Below are 27,574 nucleotides of genomic sequence, written 5' to 3'. Positions count from 1 at the left end.
TTCTTGATGGTAGATCAGTATCCAGGCTTCTTTACGATACTGTAGCGTCTGCCAACCATTGGAGCTGCTCTACCCAATCGTGGCAAAATTACTCTACCCTCGTCTCTCAGATCAAATATCTCACGAACACAGCCCAGGCACTTGCAATGATTGTAACCAACAACCCAAACGTCAAAGTAGTAAACCACTTCTTCGACGTCCGTCTTGTTAGCGGGTCCGCCTGTCGGTCCACAATCAAAGCCTCCCTCGCCTGTCTCTGTTTCCGGGTCAAGGTCATGCCCTTACCCAAGAATCGATAATCAACGACAATATAAGACAGGCCCAGCACGAATGCCCACGCCTTAATGGCAATCGCGACGGTCAGGACTTTGGAATATCCGTTCCCCTCCGTGTCGTCTTGAAGCGCGCCAAAGACGACGTCCATCTAGAAAGTGAACGTCAGCACCTGTCCCAATTTTCTCCAAGACCAAGAGAACAACGAAAAGTCCCGGGAGACATAAAGGAATTCGACTTACAATCGTCGACCCGGAGTTGTTGAAAGCTCTCCACACCCCAAACGCCGTCCCAATCTTGGCCTGGTCAGCCACCAGCAGCGGGATACAAATCTGCAATGGCATCGAGTTGATCACGCCCGCCAAGCTAGAAAACACGAGCGCCGCAAGTGGATGGACATCGGTGAATCCCAACATCGCGCAAGCAATAATCCACAAAACGGGCGCCGTCGCCACGTAGTGGAATCGGTGCCCGTACTTGTCGATAGCAAGACCAACAAACGGGCTCAGAACAATGGGCAGAATCTTCTGCGCCGTCGACAAGTACCCCGCCACCGCCTCCGTATATCCCTTCATGAAGATGATATCGGCCGAGCTGGTGCTGAAGCCGCCCGCGGCACCGCTCTGGAGCAGCTGTGTCGCGGGGAGCATCAGGTAGGCCCATGGCAAGGCGAACAAGACGTTCCAGGAGAAGCGGCGGCGATCCAAAAGGTTTTGCTGCTCGGCGATGGCGCGGGCCCGGCCCGAGGTCAGTCGGAAGCGCGGCGGAACGGCGAGCCGCTCGAAGGTCACGTAGGCGATGTTCACAACAAGGGAGAACCCGCAGAAGAAGACGGGAATCCAGAACGTCCAGCCGTACCAACCTGTCCCGTCGCGGATGGGGATGGCAACCATACCTGAGACGAGACTGACCGTGTTGGCGATAGCGGACTCGAGGCCAAAGGCGAAGGCGAGGCCCGATGCGCCGAACCAGTGGTAGAAGAACTTGAGAACTCCCGTCAGCCAAGACATTACCCAAGAATGCTAAAAACGTCGTTCCTGAATACCGAGGACCAACTCACCTTTTGCGTAGCAGAGTCAAGCACCGCAATACCGAACCCCATGAGCACATGTCCGCTCACAAGAACCCTCCACAGCCCAACCTGCACGCCGGCCGCCGCAACCACGGACCCGACGAGGATCACGGCGGTGCAGCACAGCGTAACGAGGTTCGGCCCCCACCAGTCGAGCACAAGCCCGCCAACAATAGGGAACACGGTGTTGACAAAGGCGTCGGCGCTGCTGATGACGCCAAATTGCGCGTTGTTTACGCCGAGCTCAGTGCGCAGCGTGTTCTTGAGCGGGCCGAGAGCGGAACCGGTCCAGGTGTGTCCGATAGGGAGGGAGACGACGCAGAGAAGGGCAATCCATTTGTAGGACCAGGGGATTCGCTGGAGGGTCTCGTCTTCAGCGTCGATTGGTGGCAGGTCGGCGGGCGAGATACCGAGGGCTTGAACGTCGACGTCTGGTTCCGTCTTTTCCTCATCCCGGACGGGGACCGGTGATTCTGGGGCGTCTGGCATCTCGGTGATAGTACAATGTAAGCCACCAAGCAAGGTCTGTATATCTGTAGAAAACTATAATATTAGCGGATACACTCACAATCAAGACTCAAGAAGAGGAATTATATATTCAGTTTTCCTTTACACTTATAACAACGTCTCGGGGAGAAGGCCGAGCATCCTGCAAACGGTGCATCCATAAATTACTAGCTTTGCATCTTATCTGATCCATCTGACAGGCTCTGCAAATATTTTGATCTGATAAAATGTCGCAAACTCCATATTGGCGCTCGGCGTGCCTATCACGTCTCTCTAAGTCTTCGTATGGTGGCCTTGGCGCTCACCGCCGCACCCCATATCAACACTTGGCATCGGTCCTTTCCAGCGTTGAGGAGTCTTGGCAACAGATGCCAACCACGCCCAAAGATCTTTTGGGAAAGGCGGAGACTCCGTCTGGCGGCTGTAGAGAACTCTATCGGTAAACTGGACATTTTTTCAATAGTCCATGATCGGTTTCTTGGGTTTTCCATTGAAAGTACCCTTGGTTCATATCTCGGAATAACACTCGTTGAAATTCAAGAATCCTCCATGCTTGAAGTGGAAACTGTAGACTACAAGAATCTATACAGAACTAGAAATTTGCTATTGATTCTCCAGGGCTGAGTGGTTGCTTTGGAATGCTCAAGTATCAGCCGCAGTTTGACAGATTTCTATCAAAATACATTGGGCGTTAAACTGGTTAAAGATTCAATACGTACTATGTGATGGTTTTTTTTCCGGCTTTATAGGCGCAAAAGATCGACCTTAACGGGATCAGGCTTTCAAGGGAAATCATACGATACGGTATACTTTTAACTACACGGTACGCACAATATATCCTAAGTATGCGCTCAACTCAATATAGTGATTTCGATACAAAAACCGCTGTATAATTTGGGATAAGTAAGTTGCCCTACTACTTACTGACGATAGGCTGAGCGACAGATTCACGCGGCGGCACCGGCCGGAAAGGTGGACCGCAGAGGTCGGCCGCAAAGGTCGGAGGCGGCCTTCCTTAACCGCAGAGGTTCTGAACCTTGATGGCGACATTTGATACGTACTATTTCACTGTCATTTTTGTTCTCTTTCGGCATTCCGAAATTTTGTACTACTTCAGTCGGTACTAGAGAGATTCTGGGGTTCAGGTTTTCTGCCAGCGGACTTCATGTACAACCACTTTCTTAGGCAATAATGACATAGGTGATATCTTACCAATCTTCAGGTGCACCCATAGGCCAATTTTTCAACTATATCAGCGTCTTGGCTCTTCTAAGTTCTCGTAGATATTACTTGAGCATGTACCTTTTCCTCTTATTATTTATCAAGAGTCCTTGGGCAAGGCAAGGATATTTAGGGTGTTGAAGAACGAATGTCTCGGTAGCTGAACGCCCTATAGTCGATATAAAGAAGTGATGTCGAATTGTCTAAGTCATTCACATATAGACGTTCAAGAGCGATATTACTCATTGCCATGCCCTAGGAGTTCGAGTGATGAACCATTACTTCGGCCCCTCTCATTTAGGACATATATGCTTCCATGCATGGCGATACTATGCCATGGCCACCCGGGCCCTTCGTAATCATATAAAGTTATAACACAACCCTCTCATCCTTCAACACGGCCTGAAAGCTGACATCCGCCCCTGCTTTGACGCTGTACAAGACAAATCGCATTTAGATGCTTTCTATCAAGCATAGCAAGAAATGAAAGCCTTTGAGCTCTGTCCACCTCTAGGTCTTGTTGTTCATACTTCTTATGCTCCCTCTGTCTCATTCATTAATCAATTCTCTTTAACATTGCCTCTAGTCTGACTGCCAAGCACCACCTATACTTGACTGATCAAAGCCCGCTGAAGATGTACAGATCTCGCTATACTCAGCGATTCTGGCTAGCGCTATAAGAGCCTCACGCACCTTTGTTAGAGGAATGAAAGGCGCCGCTCACGGCCCAATGGGGCTTGGCGAAGTCCAGGTTAGCAGGAGTGCAAGGCTCAAAGAGCCTTATGCCGGTGTCTAAGTAGTATCCCAAGTTTAAATTTTTTTTTTGGATCAACAAATATCTCTCATTGGTACTACCTACTCTTTTCGACCGCTTCTTGATCTCTGCAAGTGTATTCTCTGAATGATATACTCCGAGTACATAAGTAGGATAACAACAACGGCAAGGGAGCTGGTCCTAGCTTTGCAGGCCTAATCTCGATACCTCTCCGGGTAGCCTCAACGCCGCTTTCCTTCTGCCACTTTTTTTGTTCCCAAGATTTGGATTTATTTTAAGAGCATTCCCACCTCTGGAAATGTCTAGTCCAACAAGTACCAGATTGTGCAGCTGTCAAGATGGCCCATGCTCAACCAACCCCCGCAAGGCCATCGCGAAGTCATGGCCTTGATTTCCTCAGACGACAGCATTCCGCTCCCCGAGCCGGACTTCTTCAATGTTCATCACAGAATCGCAAATATTCTTGATGCACGTGGGATTGGGGCAAGGATCGAGGCAAAGATTGAGGCTTCTCAGAGTGACCCTGAGAATCTGAGTCCTGACGGCACAACTGACTTGGGGTCTATCCTACGCCGGAAGATGCTGATGGACTTTTAGACGATAGGATCACACGGCCTGGATATCCAAGGCTAAAGGGATAGTGAACCAGCGTGGACGAGCGTCCTCTGTCGTTGAGAAGCTGCGTGCAGGCTGAGGGTAGGGAGCACAAGCTGGACACTGAAAATAGAGATGGATGCTCAGTCTGACCGTCCTACGGGACAGCATGGGGTCAAGAAGACTTTGTACGATAAAAAGACCGAGACGACGTCACGACAATGCATAGTATGATGAAGGAGATTAAATCAAGACACAAAACGCATGATAAGATGGACAGTCTTTGTTGAGTCGGGCATAGCTTTAAGCCTCGAAACATGGTCGCAGGCTCTACCCCAAGGCCCCTTACCCCGACTTCTGTGGAAGTCAACCCCATGGCATGGAATCCTGCAACAAAAACGTCGTCTTTTTCGTACAAATCTCGTATGGGTTGGGCGCGGGGCTCCGGAAACAAGACGCGCATAGAATGTCAAGACATGCGGCTCGGCGGGGCATTGTCGGAAGGCATCAATGTCTAACGTCCAAACATCCGTAAACCCGCTTCGGAAGGAGGAATGCGGCCTGGAAACTTTCTCCCCTGTAAAATTTCCGCGCAGTCTGCAAATGGGTCTATTCCACTTGCTGTACGACCAACAACGATGGCCAGGCACGCGAGCACACGCCATATGAAGAGGTCGTTGCCCCTCTGGACTTGCGTTATTGGGGCAGAATGCCTGTCGCCCTGGAGGAAAGCTTTTGCTGCAGATGGCCTTCGGTGACGGATGCGGCATAGACTCGCGTGACTGCCTTCAAATTGCCCCCAGGAGTGGGACTCGGTGGCCGACGACCCCTCCAGCCGCATTTGCATACCCGCTGGAATTCGGCGTATCTGTGGTGAAGGCTGTGATGCTACCCGTTGCAGGGCTAATGATTTGGCGCATATGCAACTTCTCATATGGTCGGGACCGTTCTCAGCTCTACGCTGCGTAGAAAATCCTTTTGTATGGTCCAAAGCCAACATAGTCGCGATTTGGGGGCTGTTAGCGGTTGGACTAAACCCTCACCATCTTGATATTGATGCTGTCGGCCTTGCGGGTCCCCCAACGTTTCTCACAACGTTGCATGGGCGAGTTTTCGTGGCGGGCATGGTCTAGCCAGTCTCCTGCAACCGATGATGAGGCAGTTTATCAGATCCTTGAAAACCGCCCATCCGTAGGCGATCAAGAGGGGCAAACGGCGAGACATGCCGTTCTGTTGCCGCTCCAATCCGCATTCGAATCCTTCGCCAGGTCCGAGTAAAGAGTTGGGAGGATTCACCTTACGCAGTACAATGCATGGCCTAAGACAGGGCATTTGTGTAGATACACTCAGAGACTTTCCTGAAGTATGTTTCTGCCCTTATGTGCCACCTCCTGAGCGTTTGCTTGCATGAAGTCAACGGCTATTGTCCTGAGCGCTGGAAGGGACTGCATCGAGTTGCAGCTTGGCAGCTTGCCTGTCTACAGCAGGATAAAAAAGTAGCCTATCGGCAACAGGCCGTGACGGTTTTGCCAAAATGTCAAAATCCAATCCGCCATGCCAAGTGATGCACACTGACGGGACCTTTGCGTTGTGGAATGCGAGGGGTCAATGACCGAGGAGGCCAATAGATCTCATCAGTCGAGCACGTGGGATATACGAGAGCAGGCATTTGTCGATCCACTTCAACATTTTGGGTGGAGAGTTCAGAGGCGGCTCGCGGCGGGCCATGAGCCGCGGATCGGGACCCTGAACGGAAGAGCAAGGTGGTCAAGGCGGCATTGCGTCTGGCTGCTTTCTACTCCATCGCAGTGCGTTTCTGGTGGAGAGGGGAGGGACTGTTGCTGACAGATGTTTGAAATGAGTTGAGATGTGATTCCTGGAGTCTTCGTTAGTGGTTATTGTGGTTCAGAACTGTCTGGTTAATTTCATTAGAAGATTGGTGGAATCTTACTCAGCATTCAGAATGAGGTAGATCAGCAACTTACAAGCTTAAGCCTTGTACTTGATGGCGCATATTGATTGGACCAAAGTGAGGCCGCATTCTAAGCCTCTACGGAGTATTCTCTCTTAGTTTGCCCGGCTTTCGCAGTGTGGCGGACGGCCCGAAGAAGAGGCTGCACACCAACGGAAAGAAAGGTGTGGCACGAAGTCGTCAAAGGATGCTGAAACTGGCTGCAGGCGATGAAATTTTGCGATGTGGCGCGTGTGAGACATCCAGAATGACGCGGCGTGTGATATTGTGGCACAGACCGAGAGATTTGGGCTGCCTCTGAAGGTAATACAGGAGGCCCCGCCATTTCAAGGCTCACATATAAATCCCTGTGTCTTTCCGAACATTGTGGCTCTGTACGGTATTGTAGCTTTGGAACGTGCCATTGGCGTGAAAAAGAGTACATTGCACGAGTTGGAGAAGTCTACAGACCCGACGACAATGGAAGAGGATATGTTGAAAACGAAGCCACTGGCCGTACGTGAACAAGAACCAATCTCGATCTGCGCTCGTTGGTATGGCTTAGCACGGCGTGTTGCGCGGTCAGTGGTTACTGACATGGAGGCCCAGCCGAGACCGAGCCAGTAAAAGAGGAGAAAAAGTGCAGAGCGGTGACACGAACTCTATCTTGTCGCGATAGTGAGACGGCCAGCTGTCAAATGAAGCAAGTGAGCATGTGCTCATCATCTAAGTTAGGTTCGTCCGCTTACGGATGAGGGGGGAATTGGAGGGGAACCCCGACTGGCATGTTATCTGTGCCGAGCAACGATGTTTCCCTGCGGCGTGGATGATAGCAGCGGACAAGACCAATCATGGAGCAGAGTGCTTTTTAAAGCCCAAACTCAGTCATGTCGCAATGCTAGGTTGCCGTCTGCGCTGCATGCAAGCGAATGTACAAAGTCGCAGTTGCAATGGTGAAAGCACCGAGGAGCCCGGACGCGCGCTGAGCGGGCGGAACTCAATCGTTTGGTTGATGGACGAGATGAGACAGACGGGCAGTTGCAAGTTGCAAACGACCGTCCTCTTCTCCGAAACGGTCGGTCCCAGTCAAGACTCTGACGTTTAGTAAACGTCTTTTGTCAAACACGGCCGGGTTCCAAAGGCTCAAGGGAATAGCGGGCTCCGACAGCGTTCCGAGTACGGGCGGGACGTGGCGCCGCCGGCTCTGGTGCTGCGTTTTGCCGGATACAATTAGGCAGGGCTGATTGGGCCGAAGAAGGCAGACAACGCAGACTATCACGATCCGAGAGTAGTCATGGTGTAGTCGAGGCAATCCCTGGTTGCGCTAGAGCAAAATCAGATGCAAAGAGGCAGAGATTTCTTTTTGGGTTTCCACCGGCCGTCCACTTTCAAGGTTTTGGTCGACATGGTAGAGTAAAGTCAGTGGTTGAGACCTTGATGAAAAAATCTGAATGAGTTGGCGCTAATGCAATATCGCGGCGTTACTTCATTGAAGTTTTGGTACGATATACGATATAGTCGTATGGATACGGAGTGCTTACAGCCAAAAAGCGAAAGAGTATTGGAGATGGAGACAATTGAAGTTGATCCACGGCCACTTCGGGTCAAAAGTGCATGGAGTTGGAGAGAAGACCGTAGAAGGCAGGAATGGCCGAGGAAAGCAGGAATTGCCTAAGATGAGTGGGAGAGGCTTCCCACCCCGTATCGCAGGCGGCAGGTGCAGCAACGGGGATTCGTGAGCAAGGGCAGGAAGTCCACCTGGGCAGGCAGGACCACAGTGCGGCAGGGCCATGGGTAGGTCTCCGTACACTAGTCCGTACCGCACTTCCCCTGACAACCTGAACTTCAACTTATTGCTCTTGCGACTCGACAAGGAGGGGAAGGAGAGAATGGGCAAGGTGGGTCTGAGATGCGGCATGCCTGCCCTCCAGCTGCACCTCATACAGAAACGGCAGCGAAACAGCATTTGGTGCTGCAGGAGCATCATTGGGTGGAGGGAAGGAGGGAGACAAGACTTGGCAGACATCTGAAGTCACCTCCAGGCGCAGACGTCCGTCTCAACCTCAAGGCTCAAGCCCCCAACCTTGAGTCGCGGCTCGCCATGATTGATGCCATTGTCGCAATTGCAACAACAACCTCAAGGGTAATCATACACCGCCGTACTCCGTGCTAAATCGAACCTCTCACCATCTTTGCCAATACATGCGCAATCCACATTAATCTGGCCGTTGTCAGACTTGGCTACTATGCAGAGTCACGTTGGCTGCGGCATCGATCAATCGTCGTTGCTCAATCGTCGTCACGCCTGCGAGCCTGCGACCTGAAGGAGGGGACGGGACCCTGAAGGAAGCAACGATGGTAGCTTATCCAATTGCTCCGAGTCCCCTCCCTCCTGCAGCCGATGACTGTGCCAATGTGCTAACGATGGCCTTGCGAGCGGAGACCTGGGGAGCAAGGAGTCACGATGCCCACAACTACATTTGAGGCCCGTCATTATCATCATGGTGGTGCTAGCTTGCCTTATGTAAGGAGTCTAACGTGCCATGGGTGCTTGGTGCTTGGCAGAAGTACTGTGTACGGTTATTCCCTCTGCAGATTGTTCCCTCGTGTGTCACTCAGCGGCGTCATAGAGACGAAGGGCTGCAGCACCAATTGATTCTGCTGCTACGAGCCAAGACGTGACATGGCAAGCGTCCAAGGCATCGCGTCTCTGAGCGAGCCCAGGCCAATATTCTCTCTGCTGGCACGCAGCCAGCCGGGGAATGGGCAACAAGATAATTGAAGAGGAAAGACGCAGTACTATCGAGTCCTGATGTTGCGGAAAAGCAACTTCCCATTCCGCGCCTTCCTTCCTAGGTTGATAAGGTAACTTACGTTAACAACATCGGTACCTATCTAAGGTATCAGTAGCAGGGCAGCAGCCATTGCCTATCTGTGAGGTATGTTCCTTCCCAACCCAGAATCCTGGGCAACACATTCGTCAACGCATCCACGCATCCAACCATACGTAGAAAGGGTCCATACTTGGTGTGTATAGCCATGCATGTGCAATCCATCCACTCGGATGCGCGAATGAGGCCGAGTGCAGTCAAGATTGGGTCTGGACTGGCGAGAAAAGCCTGTAATTGACCCGATACGCTGCACAGCACTTCCCTCCTGCTTTCGGCGGCTGTACAGTACCTTGGAATCTCTGTATTCATGTACGGGTACCTACTTTCATTGGCCACATACCTACCTTACCTGCCTTCCTCGCGTGGGACGTATCCGTACCTGTTCCAGTCCATGTTCCTGTTCCTGATTCTGTTCCCAAGCCAAGGAAGGTATCGCTACCAGCCTAGATACCAGACCTACCTGTCCTCGTGGGCCGCAACCTCTAGACCACTGATGTCCAGTCGACTTCCCACACGCCCAAACGCCGATGCCGTATCGCACCTATCGCAAGCCACCCCGGACCGTGAACAAGGACTTGGCCTGGAAGATCCATGTAACCAGACCCTTCACTGCCTCTCGCGCCCCCCATCTTCTCAGTGCTCCCCCATCTCTTCCTCCACCACCGTTCTGGCACTCCCCTCCCACCTCAAGCCTCTCCATCTCGTCATATCCCTGTCGCCCTTTTTTACCAAGGCAAGCGCCCCGGTTCTGGCCAGTGTCTTCTCAATCTCCATGTATTTAGACTTTGGTCCGTCTTTGCCCAGACAACTCATCGTAGCCCAAGTACTTCTGCAATTCTTCAACCGCCTTCTTCCGTTGTCTACCCTTTTCTTGTCTTCATCTTTTCAGGAACCGATCAAAAAATCTTCTGCCCTGCACATACACCCGATAGCTTACTGAACATATCTGTCGACGCTGGTCCATTCTCATGCACTTGGACGAATTGACCGACCGAGTAACTGTCATTGCGTCATCCCAACCCGCCCAACTGGGCTCTTATCTCTGCCACCGCACCCAACGTCCCAATCCCAAGCTGGAAATCGACTAAATACGAGATTCCGCGCCGTCGCTTCCCTACACCAACCGAGCGCAGCGCACCCTCCTGGTCACCTCCTCCCACGCAATTGGCGACGATCCCTTCGCAGGAGACTTCAAGGATATGAAATACGGCGAACAGCTCGAGCAGGAATCTGTTCCAGAATGGAGTTTACGTGGGTTGCCCCGTTCCACTCCCTTCGTGCAGGACCCAATTGGCACGTGAAGGCGACTCCCGCTGACCGGTAACTTTCGCAAACAGATAACGTCGACTACAACTCGCTCAAGCACGAGATCAAGGTTCATACGAGCCGCGATCAGGCGTCCGCAATCGCCATCCCCGGTCATCAAGATGCCGCTCTTAAGCGATTCGAAGATAACCTCTACCACGAGCTTTGCCAACAGCACGACCGGGTTGATCTTTTTGTGTCCAGCAAGGCGGACGAGCTTTCGCGCCGACTGCGTAAGTCCATGATCAATCGAAGACTTGTCGGGTATGGGACCCAATTGGCTAACGCGAGATCCAGAATACATCGCCGATCAGCTTCAAAAGTTAATTGTCAAGTGTGCCGAGGAGGGCGACCGTATTTCGATCAAGCGGCATCGCCGGTTCGCCAAGTACGAAAGGGATCTGCTTCGTTGTGGAGAAGAAACACTTGCGCTCGCTCGTTTTATTAACGCCCAGATTACGGCTTTCCGGAAGATTACAAAAAAGTACAAGGTGGGTGATACACACTATATGATTTGCAATTATGCCGTTACTGATTTGCTTCATTCAGAAATGGACAGGATCTTCCACACTCGGCGCACGATTTCGCGAAAGCGTCCTTGCTAACCCTAAGAGCTTCACCCGTCGCGACCTGAATAACCTCCAGACACGTTACGAGGAGTTGCTCAACACCCTCCGCACCTCCACGCCTCAACTGAGCGAGCCCAGCTCGCCGTCCTCAGATGAACAGACACCCACGAGGCGAGGGTCTACCGCAGAGAGTTTCTTCACACCTTTGCCACCTGCAGAGCGAGTTCCTCGGAGGCCTATCCAGCAGCAACAGCAACAGCACTACTGGAATGAGTATGACGATGGCAGTGAGAATGGTGGACAGGAGGAGGAATACGCCATATATATCAACCCGGACGCAGATATGAGCTTTCCCGGCCTGGACTCGATGCGCGCGATCCTTGCCGCGCCCTTCCGCCACGCAAAGACATGGTTTTCACGGCGGCAGACCCCTGAAGTGCAGGGATTATTGGGCAGCGAGCCCTTCCTTCAGAGCTACGGCGGCATTTCACCACTTGGCACGGATACCGACGACGAGTACGCGAGCTCTGACGGCATGCCCACGAACGGATACGCTACACATTATGCCACGCTGCCCAGCATCAATGAGCAGCAAGTGCGACGATATCGTGAGCGCGTTTTGTTCTGGGCCACCATCGGCTGTTTCGGCGTATCTTTCCTACTGCTCCTTGTGGCTAGTATCCTCATCTCAACGGGCCGCCACAAGCTCCGCGCCGAGGTCGACGCTGGTGTGACAGTTGGCGTCGTGGCCAGTCTCTTCAGCGCCTGCCTCGCCTTGGGCATGTCGCTTTATCGGCACGACGACTTGGGCATCTGGCAACGTGTGGCTGTGTATAGCAGCTTCTTCACAGCCTGCATGCTCAATGGCATGCTACTCATCCTCGTTGTGGGGAATGCGGCATAGTCTCCCCTGATTTTTTCTTACTGTTTTGTTTAGCTGGGCTGGGTTGTCATGACCCATGTTTGAATTCTTTCCTTTGTCCATTGATTGATTGCATCGGCGACTAGGAGAATAGTGGAGGGGTAACTTGAATTTTGTGGGACTTGTTTTTATGTCTCTGAAGCGAGGTGAGGAATTTTGACAGCCTTGAGGAAAATTCCCTGGAGCGTTTGTTTTTTTCTTAAAAGCAGAATACCGGCCGCATCACTGCACTGCCTGCCTGTGTGTGTGTTTTTTTTCCCCCGCCCTCAGATACCATAACCACAACAATACTACCTATTAGAATTGGGCAAAAAATGCTTGACTTCATCTGGGCGCCTCTTGACGATTTGTCCATTGTCCAAATTCCGATGAGAAATGACTGGGACCCATAGTACCGTGCCCGACCGATATTGATATTGCAGGGATGGAATTTCCTCATGATTCAGATGAATGCCATCTTTTCTTCTTCCCTCTCTAGTCCATGAGGAACAGTAATGTGTAGTATCCCACAAAGATCTCTGTGTCTCATTTCCCCCCGAGAAGAGGCGTCAAGGTGGCGGTCAGTCAACATGTGCCTCTTGGCTGGTTCCGGCCCAGTCCAGTCAATTCCAGAAATAAACTGAACAGAGACAAGGCAAAAGGCCAAGAGCATGCCTTTGCTCATTGGCCCCACCGCGAGTTTGAATGCGAAATGTCTGAGACAAACGGGGGGATAAGAGCTTAGACAGAGTACCTAACACAGCAGGTGAGTGACCCTGCGCGTTGCACTCGGCTGAGGACTGCTGGGAACACCAAGTCTCGACATGCTGGAGAAGCCGCTGCCGCTTGGACGGGCAATATGTCGAAAATCCCACCCAGCCAACTAACTTCTCCTCATCCCAACTGCGGCCCATCTTGACGGGCAAGTTGACCCGAATGTCGCAACAGTGCAGAAAAGGCACGTGCAAAGAAATTGCGGGGTTTGCTTTCGCCTTTTGAGTTCTTTCCCAACACAAGTGCTATGTGGCCAATAAATGACACGAAGAGAGAGTTGCCCGCAGTCATGGAGTCGAGCATCTGGGTTGAAGCGCTTCGTCGGATAACGGTATGGGCCGTTTTTGACGCAATGAGGGGTTGCTTCATTGTCCTATCCAGGCGGGCTAGGCACTCGTCGTAAGATTAAAAGCTATGTGACGGGCGCAGATTTAAAATGCAGCAACTCCAAACTTAGCCTCCCGGCTTCATCGTGGAGACTTCGCTTTACGGAAACCCGTCCAGATCCGGAGTGCATAGTCTAGCCGGATTACGAGCAAGTGCTTGGAGAGCATGCAGGCGCCAGCTTCTGCCCTTCGACATCTGCAAAGTCCTCCTTTTTTGGTTTTCAAGTACGAGAGTCTCGAAAAAGTATCCAACGGTTGACCGGCAAGATGGCTTTTGGTGATCCCCAGCAAGCTGGTGATTGGCGACGTTCCACGACACAACTGCAAACAGCCCGCAATCCTTGATAGTTTAGCGTACCGCCCTCAGCGGTTCGGACGTTCATACAAGAATGGGGCTGTCTGTTGCAAGAAATCCCTCAACGTTGTGTCTCCAACGGATAGGAAGTTCTCCTTGTACTGATTTTCCAAACAATGCAGCCACAGCCTTGCGAAACTCGTCGGGCATTCCTCAGCGCACAGGCGGCTCCTCTTTCCCCGCTATGCCGTCAACACTGCTGCAGCTTTTGCCGGTGTTTGACGGAAAATAGCAATTTGAGACTCGAGTCTCGCAAATACTTGCTGCAGACTGGAGCAAGAATAGGGTTCATCGCAAGCCTCATCCGTGAGCTCTTGACCGGTCGCATGGAGGATGACGAAGTGTTTTAATGCGATGGTGCGCGTGATCAACACAGATCGCCCAGTGGCTAGCGACGGCTGCGGACCTTCCTCAGTCCAAACTGGAAGCCTTTGCAGAGAGCTCACGGTCACACTGACCGGACTGCCGCCACCGGCGCTAGACGTGGATGTATAATTCGACGGTTCGACATACACACACGAATGGTGAAAGATGCCGGTGACGTCTCGGAGCGGTACAATGTGTCGTCTCCACCGCCGGAGACTGTTCGGGCGGGGTCGAATCTTGTTGTCTTCCGAGGGGCCGAGCTTCAACTCATTCGGGAGCCGAATAATGTCCGCAAGTCATATTTCCAAGGGTACATCTAGACAAGTCAGTCTTCAAAGCTCCCAACATGCTTGGAACTTTGGCGGGTCACTCACTTTTTGCACATCTTGACGCCGGTGCTTCTCGCTTCATGGACCCGGTCGAACTCTTCCAAAAGCCATCCTGAGACCAGGGGTTAGCAAGTTGTCCTCTCTTCACGCCATCAGGGATCATACGAGAACAGGCCCATCTTTTAGCTGTACTCTCAACGTTCTGTCTGACTTCCGCCATGAGGGAGTCTGCGCCTTCTATGAGAGAGTCGTAGTGGAACAGTAGTTGCATCGTATGAAAGAGAGCGTATGGCCAGACCGCAGCGCAGTGTTCCAGAACGTCATCGCGGTTGGAATAGGCGTTGAAGATGCCGTTCGAGCCATCAATCACGAGACCAATCGTGAATTTGATACCGGCAACTGCCTTCTTCATTTCCATATCTGTCTCTGGATCACGGGCAGGCATCCCTGGTCTATTGGCAGTATACAGAAAAGAGTAGAAAAGAAGGCAGAACAAGCTGGAGTAATGTTAGCATGTTCTCAACCACATCGGCCGTTAGCAACGCACCTAGCACAAAGAGCATAAGTGTTGAGGTTCTCACTCCAAGTCTCGGACCGGGTGATAAGAGCCTCAATCAGATCTCTCGTGGCAGACTCAAGTTGAACAAACGAGTAGACTGTCGGAGGTTCTTCGATTTCAGCATTTGCCGCTTCCCAATTGACGGCGTAACCGAGAAGAATGGCAGCCTGGCATGACCTCTGAAAAGCGCCGACACGCACCGATGCCGGGATCGTGGTAGGGTACCGCTTGATCATCTTAATAGGCCCGTTTCTGTCATTGTCCCAAAGGATGTGCTCGGTCGGGAGAAGGTCATCGTCGGAGGGCATGTCCATCTGGAGCGGTGTCCAAAGTGTTGCGGATTGCTCATGGGAGATCCTAGTCAAGTAAGCAAAGACACCGATGAATGACACCAAAGAGCACTTACTTGTCCATTATCACGAGAACCCACCACAGAGCTCGATTTTGCTCTTCTTCGGGTTCAGCAGCCAGGTCCTCTTCTTCTTCGACATATTTACCCGGTCTGAGATTCAACACCTTGCCGATGGAGGCCGCCTCGCCGAACGTACGATAGCAGCGAGTGATGTCGCCATGCCCCAACTCGTACAACGATAATAGAACACCACACTGAACGTGCTCGATTTTAGGTTTCGAAAAGGCTTTCCTCAACGTCCATATACGCTTGGCTGACTGGTAGAGCGGATGATGAAGCATAGCGGTGGACGAGAACTCGTCGCAATTCCAGATGGTTAATAGATGGATGCACAATACAACCAACGCCAAATCAGAATCGTTGGGGTTGGTTTCGAGCTGAGCCGCGGCACAACGTGTCTGCCACACCTCGGGATGGATCACGAGGAGCCAGGTGTTGACGGTATTGAAATAGGTGTTGATGGAAGCTTTCCAGTCGATGCCGTTCCCGTTCAGAAGCTGCATTATCTGACCAGCAGTGAAATCGACTTGGTTGAGCCAGTCGAAGGCAGGCCGCGCGTCGCCGCTGGAAGAAGAAGCATTGCCAGCGGCGCCATGCGAATCAACAATGGTGAGGGATGGTGGGTTGACGACAAAGTCATAGCAGCAGTTGGTGGTAAGTCTGAAAGGTTAGTTAGACTACCTCGGGATAGACAATTTTTGGCAGGGGCAGCCTCTCTTTCCTTGGAGGGAAAAAAGACTCACCTGGTGCATCTCGAGCAAGCGGGCAGACCTTTGTCGCACTTCTTCTTGGTTCGTGTGCATTTTTCGCAAGCGCGGTGGGCGCGAGCCGGGGCGTCTGCCGCAGACTGGTGACTTGAAGACGACGACAAACGATTTGTGTAACGCGAGCTTGAGTTGACGTTGTCAGAATCCTCGGACGGCGGCGTCACGGCAAGGCGTTGGACCTGTCTCGCCATATTAAGGTATTTATCGTGCGTCTTGGTAGCTGCTACCTCACGGATGTTGTTTTTCCAAACAAGCAGCGCAGCTTCAGACAGTGAAGCGCGGGTGCCACCGAAGGGCAAAACAGCGCGAAGAGATAAATTGACGCAAGAGATGGTGGAAGCAGAGTTTCGTTGGTGCGAGCCCGGGAGGGTCAAAGGAAAAACGGATTTGGATGTGTCCCACCACGAATTCGATTCTGCGGAAAGTTGTCGGCAGGGACAGCACAGCAGTGAAGTGGACTATCCGCGAGGTACAGCCGATCAATGCATGCAGGACCGGCAGCGGCAATAGCGAGCGACGGCAGCGGTAGCAAATGCAACGGCAAAGGCAAGCCTAAGGTAGCTTAGACAGACGAGGTCTTGGGGATGTTGGAATTTGTTGGATTTGGAGCTGGGCTGAGGATTATTAAGGTGAGGTAGGAGCAACCACAAGCTACGGATACCTACCGCAAAGGAAGTGTACGGAGTACTTCCATTGCGTACCCGTACGGGAGAACACTAGTGTTGAATTGCTAGCTGTTCTCTCAACTGCGATGCTCCCTACTAGTGCTGCATGCTCCACAGGTCCAGACTCTCCGCGAGTGGCCTCTTGTAGCCAAGAAGGGACTCAAATGGAGGGGGGTAATGGGGGGAAACAAGTCAACCCAAGCGGATCCTTCCTCGATGCAGTCTTAATCCCGGCCCCGCCTACCACTCGACGGCCACTGAAGATAGGCACACATCTTCAAACCATGTTCAATGCTCAATGCTGTTCATGTTGTTGCCGCCCATGTCACTCGTCTCTTTGTTCAACCCATGAATGCACGTGTGTAACACGAGAACGGCGAACGAGGGACAACTTGGCAGCCTCACTCTTTGCTCATTACACAATGACGACTCACGACAGTCAAGCCCTCGGGAAGGCATTGGGGACGGTTGCGATCAGCAGATGCCGGCTTGTTTCCGTTTCCTTTCTTCCAACCCAGCAGTCTGTTCTTGTGGCGGCTACATCGGATAATGATGTCTGACGCTGTTTAGTCTTGGCCAGGCGACGCCGCGAGGGCCAGTTTCTGACTGACACTCGCAATCAAAGACACAAATGGTCTGGCCAATGGAACAAAACATTCTCTTCATGTCTGACCGTACTTTACCAAAGGTGCTCCGTACATACCGAAAGCCCGGGTTCGAGACTTGGAGCCAGCAGCGGCATATTCCAGATTGCAGATGCTTGAGTCCTTGGGGCTTCCAATTGACAAGGGAACTTGACAAGATGGGAAAGATAAGCTACGGTACGTATTCTTTCTCGGCACCTGTCGTGATTCCTTCCCGAGTCTTGTCTCCTTCCTCCCGATCGCTGCGTGACTGCCCATTATTGCCTGCCATATCCACATGTCCTGTCCACATGTGCCCCAACTGCCCCTATCATCCCAGGTGTCACTTGCTGAGCTGCGCTTGGGCCCTCTATATCGATATCTTACATAATCCACTGTCTTCTGCATTCGTACTAGTTACACCCTCTCCAATTATCCCATCACCGCAACGGACATGACCTCCGCCAACCAACAAGGACACCATCAACATCTACCACCGATTGCAGCCAGATACTATCGACATCTTTTGTGTCCCATGTCTCGGTGTGAGACAGACCAACAACGGAAATAGATAAAATAGTTCCATGCAGTCTGACAAAACGAGCACCTCACAATCTTCCAGAACCAATCGAAACATGCTAGAATCATCTCAACAACCCGCTTTGCACAACCGCGACCGTCGTTAACCCCCGAATCCAGTCCGGAAGAGTTGAGCAATGACGTGACGCATCACCTCGAGTCGTCAGTAAGCCTCATGTGTCTTCACTGCAGTCTCCTCATATAGGGCTGACACGATGGATCACGGCGCCCAGGAAAAGCTGCCCATGCCTTTCTTCATTTGAACCCCCCCTGGCCAGAGTAGCCATCCAAGCCAGTGACGGTTCCTCATCCGACGTTGCACAGCATTTTCCGTGCCTATTCTCTCGGAACTTTCGTGCCCATGGCCAACCTTGCACCGTTACCTTCCTTTGTTGTGGCTAGATCCCCCTTTACGTCGACGATTGGTCATGCGGACGAACTCGAGCCCGCCTTACGACTTACGGGGAACGGACTACCTACCTTAGAGACAACGAAACGCTTGAATCCAGATCTCTGGAGGCCGGTCACGCCGGAGTCGGGCATCTTCTCTCCAACCGTCCCGTCTCCTCCACTCCCTCCCACAGTAGGCACCGTAGGACGGGAGCCACGGCTTGTTCCGCGTGGATCCTGCCAGGTCAGGGTTGGTCTGCTTCGCGGCCGCAGGCTCCCAAGCTGCACCGATTCCACGTCCATATGACATGAGCCTTTCACCAAGGATCCGAATCCTGCCCCCAACCACTTCAGCGACGTGCAGCTTTTCGGGGGGCCAAAAATACTAAACATGGCGCCAGCACATGCCAAGTTGGTGTGCTGTGAAGGACAAGCTCCACTTGTAGCCGATGACCTCCGCGATCCTCGGCCCGGGGCGACACTCTGCGAAGTGGGAATTCGCCCGACAAACGTGTAGCCTGCTTCGGCCGTGTCCTCGGCCGACCGGTCTCCGCATCCGGATGTTGCCAGTCGAGCCGGCGCGTTACGCCGGACCAGCTCCGAAAGACCATGACGGGGATCAAACATCCAATGCTCCAAGGCCATTCCCCTGCAGATGCAGGAACTTTTGGAGCAGTTTCCCCGCGTTGCGTGCTCCCCGGTTGAGTCATTCGGTTTCTTAGTGCCAACAAGCCAAGGAACCAACTTCTTTCGCCCTTGCGATGACATACCAAAGACCTTCAAATCGAGACACTTCCCGTGAAGCTGTCTGCAGGACCTTATCCTGACGCATTCTATTTTCAGACCACTTGTAATACAAACAGAACTGGACACGGCACATTTCTTACTCTTGCCCATCAACCCATCTAGCTACCGGATTGTGTCATTGTTTTCGTCCCCCATTGGCCAATTGAATGATAGTTTCGCACCGTCTGTAAGTCTTGTTCCCACTTTTTATCGTATCGGCTTCGGCTTCGGCCTCCCACCGGACCTTCATACCCCTCCGCTAGACACTATATGACTACTTCCTCATGATCTCGTTGAACTTTGGACTAACAAACTTACAAGGCCTCAACAACCCTTGGAAACCCCGGAACAATGTCTAAGCCACATTTTCGCATCCGCCCAGGAACCTCCGCCGACACGGCAGCCATCGTAGACGTCTACATGGCCGCCTTCGGCAACGACTGGGCCGTCGACAAGATGCACCCCCGACGCCGCGAGTTCCCCGAGGACTGGCGCGCCGCCGCCCACCGCTACTTCTACGCGCGCTACTGGGGTCCCGAGCAGCAGCTCTTCCACGTCCTCACCGTCCCCGACCCGGACTCAGCCTCCGGCGAGCGCATCGCCGCGTTCAGCTGGTGGCGCCGCCCCTACCCCACCCCGGCCGACAAATCCGCGACTGAGGGCTATCTCACCCTCCGCGGCTGGCTGAAGCCCATCCTGCTCGGCATCAACTCCCTGACGGATTACCTCTGGCCTCCGAGGTCTCTCGACCCGGCCATGCTCACCATCTTTGACGACACGCATATTGCCTCGGACGTGCTGACGCAGGACCCGGAGTACCCGGCGCGCAAGACGGCGTGGTACCTTTCGACGCTGGCGGTGGCGCCTGGTGACCAGGGGAACGGGTTCGGGTCGCTGCTCGTGCGGGAAGGCCTGGCGCAGGTGGACAAGGATGGCGTGCCGGCGTGGCTTATCGGGCTTGTCGGAGTCGAGCCGTTTTATCAGAGGCTCGGGTTTGTCGTCAAGGGGCGGGCGAATGTGGGGAGGCTTGCGGAGTGGGATGGCGGGTCGATTATGTTTAGGGAGTAAGAGGAAGATCTACTTTGGAATTCATGAATGAGATGACGCATAGATGAACTTACGGGGTGTTTCAACTTCGATATCGAAAGCGACGGGGAATCTCCTCTCGGATGTTCTAGCATTGATAGAACGGATGGGAGAGAGTAGATGAACACAAGATGGAATGGCGAGTTGTGCGGTTTGCATGAGCTCATTGGACAGACCAAAAAACGCAAGAGAGACCTGTTATAAAGAACTTGCCTCCAACGCCCGTTTCCATCGTGGCATAGAGAGGCCATTGCTGGGGCTGTGTTCAGTCCTACACGAAATTATAACCCTCCAAACGAGACACAATTCTTTCACCAAGCGTTGGGTGAAAATCTTCTAGGTTTGTTCAATGTGGTGATGAAACTAGAGATTATAGAAGTTGAACCTCTCCTCGGTTTACCTCGTAGCTATGTTGTCTCGAGAAAAGGCCAATAGGCTGTATAGTACATGTGTGTCTTTTCACTGTGGGAAGGGGGAGGAAAGCTGCTCTGTTTCTCCTCCCATGGATCCAGTAGTTTTGGAAAGATACTTACCTCAACAATCCCCTATCAAGAATAGACAAAAGGCAACTTCAAAAGACGGCATGCCATAAGACAACGTTAAATGTCCAAATTTTCCAACGTGGTACGCTTTCGGTCACACATACATGCCTTATTAGTCACCATCTTTGTCCATTCATGGCACACAAGAACCATGACTTTCCCATAGTTGTTCCTCGACTTACCAGTGGTCACGTCACTTCACACACAAAGGCACAGAGGAAAAGATCGTAGCTTAACTGCGTATTTCATTAGGCTGAGCTATCTAAGCGTTCAAAGCCCTTGCAAGACGAAGCGTTATCAAACGAAGCTCAAGGAAAGTTTTTTGGTACGCGTTCCGCTCATTCCACTCCTTCTCCATCTCTCCATCTCCTTCAATCCCCTTTCAGATCTAGTGTCTTTTCCCCGTGACAACTACCGTTGCTCTGTGACATGCCGATGCGTGAGAAACAACAGCCATCGTCAAGAGCGTGAAAGAAGTCAGGTGGAATAAAAGAAGGAAAGTCGAGAAGAAGGAAAACTTTTCCGCAAAATGACCAATGGTGGGGGGAGTCAAAAATGCAGAAGAGCTGGGAGACGGGTAGAAGCGAAGAGGATAAACGCGTCGGGGGCAAAAAAATGAAGAATAAGAAAAAAGTCAAGAACCGGAAAAGCCAACGCCGTTTTCAGATCCGTAATGAATCCCAAACCCAGTCCCTTCCCATCCCATCCGTCCGTCCGCCAGAAGAAACCCACCCCGAAACCGCCGACAGCTTCCGTCCGTACTCGTACAAATGCCAGTTCCACTCCCTAATATCACCCCCGAAGCGTGCTTCCAGATCGACTTTGCTAGAGCAGCAAAAAGTCGGAGATAGTGAAAGAGTTGCCCTGCCCATCTAGGACTTTCTAAAAAAGAAACCCAAAACCGACCCCCGAGTTTTGCTTGTATCAAGAGTGTGCCGTTGATCCGTGCGATGTCCAGTCATCCATCATTTGATCGTTACCAGGGCAGCAGGTACGTAGCCAAGCCCTTGCCGAGAGAGAGAGAGAGAGAGAGAGAGAGAGATAAAGAAAGTCCGTGGTGTACAATGTGAATTTTGTTTCCCGCTATTCCTCATGCAAAAATTGGCCGTGCAACGAGAGGAGAAAGAGAGAGAGATAATTAGAGAAAGGGAGAGGTGTAGGAAAACCAAATGACCGCTTGCCGTCCCCCAATGTTGACTCCGATTTTGATGCCGTGTCGACGTGACATGAATGCGGGTATAAGGAAGGCCGTTTCAAAAGAGTGCTTGTTTCTTGTCTCGATCTCGGATTGCCCCAATCAGTGACGGGTGCCGTCATTCATGGGTTGCATGGGTTGCATAGGCTGCATGGGCTGCATGGGCGGGGTGGCGTAGGAGGAATGGCGCGAGTGCTCGGGTGTGCGATCATAGCCCTGCTGGTTTGGGGCAACCGCGAAGCCGTGCGCAGAGGGAGCGCGGTGCATGGCACGGGGTGCGTTCGGGGTGCTCTGGTGACGGGTGTGTCTGTTGACGCCAACGGGACCAAGGCGAGAGGCAGGGCTGGGCTGGAACGGAGAAGCGCCGTAAGCGTACTGTCGCTGAGGATCCTCATAGTAGTTGGGCTGAGCGGCCTGGGCGAACGGGTTGTCGTGAGGACGAGGGTAGGTGCCATCGTACTGGTCTTGCGGCTGCTGTTGCTGCGGCTGCTGGTCAACCGGGTTGGGAGCATATCCGTAAGGAGCGAAGCCCGAAGACGAGTTGGGTCGGTATGTGGGAGCCTGTCCCTGGTGGAAGCCTCCGCCAATCTCGCTCTGAGATCGCTGGTGGTATGCCCGGCGAGGGTCAGGGTAGGTAGGCATGGTAGTCGAGGTCTCGAGGTGAGACGCCATGGACTTGCTGCCACGACGCTGGGGAGTAGGGGCAGGGAGAGGGCCGCCTTGAGGACCGCCGGCACCAAAGATGAAGGGACCGGAACCCATCTGGGGCTGGCGGTAGTAATCCTCCTCAGAGTGGTTCTCGCGAATGTTGCCAAAGGCAGGGCGGTGCGGGATGTTCATGCGACGCATGCCAGACGGAACTCGAGGCATGCCGGGAATCGCGTTGCGATCCTCGTAGAAGCCAGCTAGAGATATATCAGTATTCTGGACCCAATTTTCGAGTGAGAAGGTGTGGTTACTGTCATGGCCCCAGTAGGCGTTGGGCTGGCTGACACGTCTAGCCATAGGCATTGCCTCGGGCCTCAAGGCGACACCCATAGACTGGGAACGCTTGTGAGCAGCGCCGCCGCTTGTCTTGCGCTTGAGGTAGGTCTTGGGCTTCTCGTCGGGGCCGTCGCTGCTGATGGTGGGGAGAATCTCGATATCGGGGATCTGGCTTAAGCTGCCACCATCGATCTCGGTCTTCAGCTGAGCGACAATCTCCTGAATAGCAACAGTGGTGTATCCAGCACCGCACTTGCTGAGGAGCCATTCGGGGACGGCAGTGCCGTTGAGCATAGCACCGTCGAGCTGCTCGTCCTCGGACTCGTCTTGGTAGGCACGCTTCTTCGACTCCTTCTTGTCCTCCAACCGCTTCTGCTCTCGCTTGCGGATGGCAAGAGACCAGCTGTTCACCACGCCTGCCTTACCAGCTCTCTCATTCTCATCGCTCCACTGCTGAACTCTGGCGATTTGCTTCTGAACAAGATCGACCTGGAGCTTCGAGTACTCATGGGCATTGCGGTAACGGCTTCGCTGGTAGTGCTTGCGGCAGAAATGAACCCAGACGTGGGCGGGAATCATGCGGGTGCAGAGCTTGTTGCGACCAAAGATGTGCGAGATGGCCTTGCGAGGCTGAGATCCAGTGTCGCAGTTCTCGATGTACATACACTTGATTTCGTCGCTGCCCGATACGGCAGGGGGAGAATCGGGAGGCGACATACCGTAAGGTTGCTGCTGTTGCGGTGGGAAGGGCGCGGTTTCTGATACCGAAGGGAAAGGCTGGAAGGTAGGCGCAGAAATAGCGGCAAAGTCGGGCGCAGAAACAGCCCTTTTATGAGTTCTTGACGATTGATCTTGCGGTAATGATAAGTAATTAAGGTTGTCTTGTTGTTGTTTTGAGTGAGGGCTATTGCTCGATGTAATCAGTAAAGAGTCCAGCTCGGAATGGAACTTAAGTAATATTGGGCGGTCCGAATTGTTTGGAGAAGGTAGAAGGAACCAACGATCGTTTGTTTGGAAGGACGGAGGAGTTGTGGAATGGAGAGGAAAGGGATAAGAGGGATCGAGTCTCCGAACGGAGGTTTAAATAGGTTGGAGGGAGGGAGGATTCTCGTGATGATCAAGGCGGTCTCAAAGTGGTGAAAGGTGAAAGGGAATTCGATGTGAATCACGAGGCCTCCTTGAGACCGCAGGTTCGATTCACAGTCAGATGAAAGGGCAGGAGCGACCCAGTCAGGTCACGTGTGGGATCGCTGTTCACGTGAAGTTTATTCGCGTGAAGTTGAGGCAATCGTGAGGTGCATGTGAAGAGTGTGAAGTGAAGATACGGTAGGTGAGGTGAAACGAAGGGTGATGAGAAAGTGAAATCGGGATAGGGAAGGTGCAATTGAGTTGAGCCAGGTGATGGGAAAGCGCGATCTGGAGATTTGACCCATACTACTCCTCTCCAGCGACCTCTTCCAAATTCAAAACTGATGAGATCGAGGGCAATATTGACACGGAGTAAATCACGAAGAGCATACTATCACGTACCTCAAACCATCAGTTGGACTTGATCGGTTACTGCCACCCATACCTCTGGTAATCAAGATAGCATCTGACGGACTGCCTGGTCGCCCAGTTCCCTTCATCGCGGGATCCAAGGCTACCGGGTCATGTTGACCCATCGTTCGCGGGGATGGAGGCTGAACATCAATCATGCCCGGGCCACCCATACCCTGCTGATGATCGAGTTTTGTATCAAAAGCCGGTACATCGTTCAACAAGGACGTGAACGGCTGAATGCCGCTCACAGTAGATAATGAGGATATCCTCGAGTGTCCGCCAGATTGATTTGAGGAGGTGTACGATGACAAACTGCTGTGGCTGTCGGAAAACTTATGTTTCGGGGATTTGGGAAATCCTCCTGTTACGTGGTGTCCATCATCTTCGCGGGGAAGGTTGGGCCTGGATAAGATCAGAATCTACAGATCAAATGAGGGAGCACCTTTCTACTAGGTCAAGACTCTTGCAATTCCAACGGGAGAATCCAGTGGAAACACAATTATCCTTCTTAGAGATAAGGCTAGCGCAACCGCAGGGAAGACCGCGCCAGTTACTTACCTTGCTGTTAGTTGAGCATCAGAATCACCGGAAATGCTAGGCCTTGGGAATGTTAGCCGCCTGGTACCAGTACGAATAATAGTGGACAATGTCAGGAGCATAGGTAACCTCCCAAGCTGGCTCACCTTCGGCTAGTCGCAACATGAAGTTGCGACTCTGGCTCGCCTAGGTATGCCAGGCTTCGTGAGGGAGTTAGTCTACGAGGTCGTCCAAATACACAAGTGCACCAGTGTTGCGACAAGAACGGGACCATCATATACATACCGGCCAGGGTGTGTACTCGTCATTGGAGTGATGTTGGCGGAATGCGCCATCTCGTGTGCTAGAGAGCTGAGAGAGCTGGCCCTAGAATGGCAGTTCGATGAAGGGGCGTCGCAAGAGCTCGTGGAGGCCGACTGGTCTACGTCGGATTCGCTGTAGTATGTAGACTTGGTGTGGGAAGCAGGAAACTTGTTGTCAAGAGCTAGATGAAGAGAGTAACCGCCCGCATCCCATGGCGTGCGGTTCCGCGGTGCTCTAACGTCGCTTGTCCGCCTAGAAGAAGCTGTCTTCTCCGGGGACGATGTGATGATTTGTCTTTGGAAAATCGGTACAGAAGTGGTTTCGAGTGAATTGTCCCGAATAAATGGCTTTTTTCCCGCCGCTACGTTCAGTAGTGATGTCACGTCCATCGCTCAAGCGCGGACAACGTGGGAGAAGTTTTGTCGCCGAAACGAATCCAGTTTGGCGGTCCCTTGGGGCGATGTCGTGATATGTGTCCCTGGTTGCTCCTTCTTATACGTCCGCCGGGTATCGTAATATTCAGTTCGTAATAGTCCACCTTGTAATCCTCAGTCCAGTTGTCGAGAACCTGTCTCTTGTTGTTGATGATAGTTGTTGATGAGAAGATGATAATGTCCGATCTCTAGGATCCAGTCCGATACATCGGATACTCGTCGTCTGTTAAACCCAGGTTGCGAAGGTCGCACAACTAGGGGGACAGGCAGGTAAGGTGACAGTGGTGGGAGGAAGCGTAGGGAAACGATAAGGTTGATGGGAGATCCCAAAGCTTTTGTGTGTGGCGCCCGGGAGACGGGCAGGCGACGAGGGAAGGGGAAGGGGTAGTACAGGAGGCGATGACAAGTTAAGAAGCAAACGATAAGAATATCAGACCTATCGTTGAGATCGCCGTTTCAGAGTCGCACTGACAGTTCCAAAAGCGGATTGAAACAGCCGAAACACCTTCAAGTCGCCCAGTGGTGTACTTGAAGGGCCATCCGAAAGGGACTTTAACACCTCTTAGCTTGAACACGCCCTGGCAGTTCGCAGATGTCGGATCGACCTCGAACCGAGAGAAACAGAGCAGAGGAAACAGTGGCTTCCTCGTACAGCAGCTGAGGCCCCAAAGCTGTACAATCAAGGGGGTTGACGGGTGGCAGTGTCAAAGTAGGAGACGTCGTGCAGACACGCGAAAGTGGCTTGCCGAACGCTGGTGCGGGTTTTTCTAGATTCCTGATACTCCGAATGCGAGGCTCTTTCCCAAACGTCGTGATCTTGTGCTTCGAGAAGAGTGAGAAGGAAAATTCCAGTCCGAAGGTTGAATCTGGATCGGTGCTCGTTTCCTCAGGGAGTACTTGTCAACAACGGCGAGAGGCTCGGCGAAGTTCGTCAAAGTTTCGTTTCGGGAGCGCAAGTACTATCATGCCATGGATGAGGCACACGCCAACCTCGACATAAACCAAATAGTGACAGATTTTGGCAGGCTTCAGTCAGATGCGGATGATGTTGAAATGTGAAGGGGGAGTTCAAGGCCAGTGTTCGGAAAGACACAGGAAGAAGAAACAAAAGATAGGACGAATGGTCAGCGAGAGACGGGGACGAGCCCGGGGGATCAGGGACACAGGTGAAGTAGGGCTATGCTGAGAACGCATGAAGGGACGGTAGGGGTTGAAGACGGTAGCTGTTTAGGAATCCGGGCGGAGGGTGTAGAGACGGACACAACAGAAGCAGCAGCAGCTTCGAATGCCATGACTAGGTCCAATACGCTTGAGATGGGTACATGAAAGAAGAAGCAGACGACGACGACGAGGACGACGACGGATGGCTGGACCGAGCCCAGGATGCAGTCTGTCAGGTCAGGGCCCCCAAGTCCAACAACCACGACCGACGACTAGGCTAGGGGCAAGGCCCGAAAGCCGCGAGCAAGCATCGGAGGAAAAAATGGGGACAGAGAGGAGGCTCGCAACGAGAGCCAGCATGATCACTGTGCAAGAGAAGAGTGGGAGAGCTAGTGAATCTGATCAGAGTTTCCACTTGCGGCAACGCAAGGATGCTGGGCATTATGCGTTGAAGGGGAAGGGATGTCGTCGTTGTTTAGACTTCCCCACAGTAGGTTTGGGTGCGCCGGTGGGAAGAAAAGCCCCCGACTGGCCGCTGGTCTCGACGAGGGTCCATGTCCACTTCCAGGGACAGGGGGACCGTTGTCTTAGGCTGAGGTGATTTGTGTAACTGGCTCAAGAAGTGGCAGCTTTCATATTTGCTGCTCGGGGCTCTGTTGTGCTGTGCTGTGCTGTGCTAGTGCGGGTGCACTGCCTGTAGCTTGTCTGTAGTCGGGGGACCATCATCCTACAATCATCCT

The 27,574-nt window shown here is 52.6% G+C and overlaps 7 protein-coding genes across 7 annotated transcripts; 3 read left to right on the top strand and 4 right to left on the bottom strand.

Moving 5' to 3' along the window:
* Window positions 1-106: 106 nt before the first annotated feature.
* Window positions 107-1,834, bottom strand: BDZ83DRAFT_578108 (major facilitator superfamily domain-containing protein; the record flags this gene model as incomplete). Its single annotated transcript, XM_060505087.1, has 3 exons — window positions 107-424; window positions 516-1,256; window positions 1,334-1,834. The coding sequence occupies 3 exons, from the start codon at window positions 1,832-1,834 to the stop codon at window positions 107-109; spliced, it is 1,560 nt and encodes a 519-aa protein (XP_060364734.1).
* A 2,080-nt stretch (window positions 1,835-3,914) lies between these two features.
* On the top strand, window positions 3,915-4,755 carry BDZ83DRAFT_622198 (uncharacterized protein). Its single transcript, XM_060508317.1, has one exon. It carries the CDS (start codon window positions 4,194-4,196, stop codon window positions 4,443-4,445), a length of 252 nt encoding a protein of 83 aa, XP_060364733.1. The 5' UTR covers window positions 3,915-4,193; the 3' UTR covers window positions 4,446-4,755.
* Window positions 4,756-10,354: 5,599 nt separating this feature from the next.
* BDZ83DRAFT_330148 (SPX domain-containing protein) lies at window positions 10,355-12,171 on the top strand. The gene is made up of 4 exons (XM_060502411.1): window positions 10,355-10,535; window positions 10,622-10,822; window positions 10,887-11,080; window positions 11,139-12,171. The coding sequence occupies exons 1-4, from the start codon at window positions 10,484-10,486 to the stop codon at window positions 12,060-12,062; spliced, it is 1,371 nt and encodes a 456-aa protein (XP_060364732.1). The 5' UTR covers window positions 10,355-10,483; the 3' UTR covers window positions 12,063-12,171.
* Window positions 12,172-14,310: 2,139 nt separating this feature from the next.
* Window positions 14,311-16,198, bottom strand: BDZ83DRAFT_578245 (uncharacterized protein; the record flags this gene model as incomplete). Its single annotated transcript, XM_060505102.1, has 5 exons — window positions 14,311-14,381; window positions 14,435-14,766; window positions 14,817-15,185; window positions 15,259-15,900; window positions 15,984-16,198. 5 exons carry the CDS (start codon window positions 16,196-16,198, stop codon window positions 14,311-14,313), a joined length of 1,629 nt encoding a protein of 542 aa, XP_060364731.1.
* Window positions 16,199-18,075: 1,877 nt separating this feature from the next.
* On the bottom strand, window positions 18,076-19,321 carry BDZ83DRAFT_330107 (uncharacterized protein). Its single transcript, XM_060502410.1, has one exon. The coding sequence runs from the start codon at window positions 19,159-19,161 to the stop codon at window positions 18,301-18,303; it is 861 nt and encodes a 286-aa protein (XP_060364730.1). The 5' UTR covers window positions 19,162-19,321; the 3' UTR covers window positions 18,076-18,300.
* A 1-nt stretch (window position 19,322) lies between these two features.
* On the top strand, window positions 19,323-20,129 carry BDZ83DRAFT_330097 (acetyltransferase). Its single transcript, XM_060502409.1, has one exon. The coding sequence runs from the start codon at window positions 19,402-19,404 to the stop codon at window positions 20,116-20,118; it is 717 nt and encodes a 238-aa protein (XP_060364729.1). The 5' UTR covers window positions 19,323-19,401; the 3' UTR covers window positions 20,119-20,129.
* A 1,846-nt stretch (window positions 20,130-21,975) lies between these two features.
* On the bottom strand, window positions 21,976-25,271 carry BDZ83DRAFT_578202 (uncharacterized protein; the record flags this gene model as incomplete). Its single annotated transcript, XM_060505097.1, has 5 exons — window positions 21,976-23,761; window positions 24,388-24,801; window positions 24,958-24,999; window positions 25,083-25,136; window positions 25,222-25,271. The coding sequence occupies 5 exons, from the start codon at window positions 25,269-25,271 to the stop codon at window positions 21,976-21,978; spliced, it is 2,346 nt and encodes a 781-aa protein (XP_060364728.1).
* Between the last annotated feature and the right edge of the window lie 2,303 nt (window positions 25,272-27,574).

This window comes from Colletotrichum acutatum (genome assembly GCF_030867785.1).
Source record: "Colletotrichum acutatum strain CBS 112980 chromosome Unknown BDZ83scaffold_49, whole genome shotgun sequence".
NCBI classification, from domain to species: Eukaryota; Fungi; Ascomycota; class Sordariomycetes; order Glomerellales; family Glomerellaceae; genus Colletotrichum; species Colletotrichum acutatum.
This window is presented reverse-complemented; position numbering and strand designations above follow the sequence as displayed.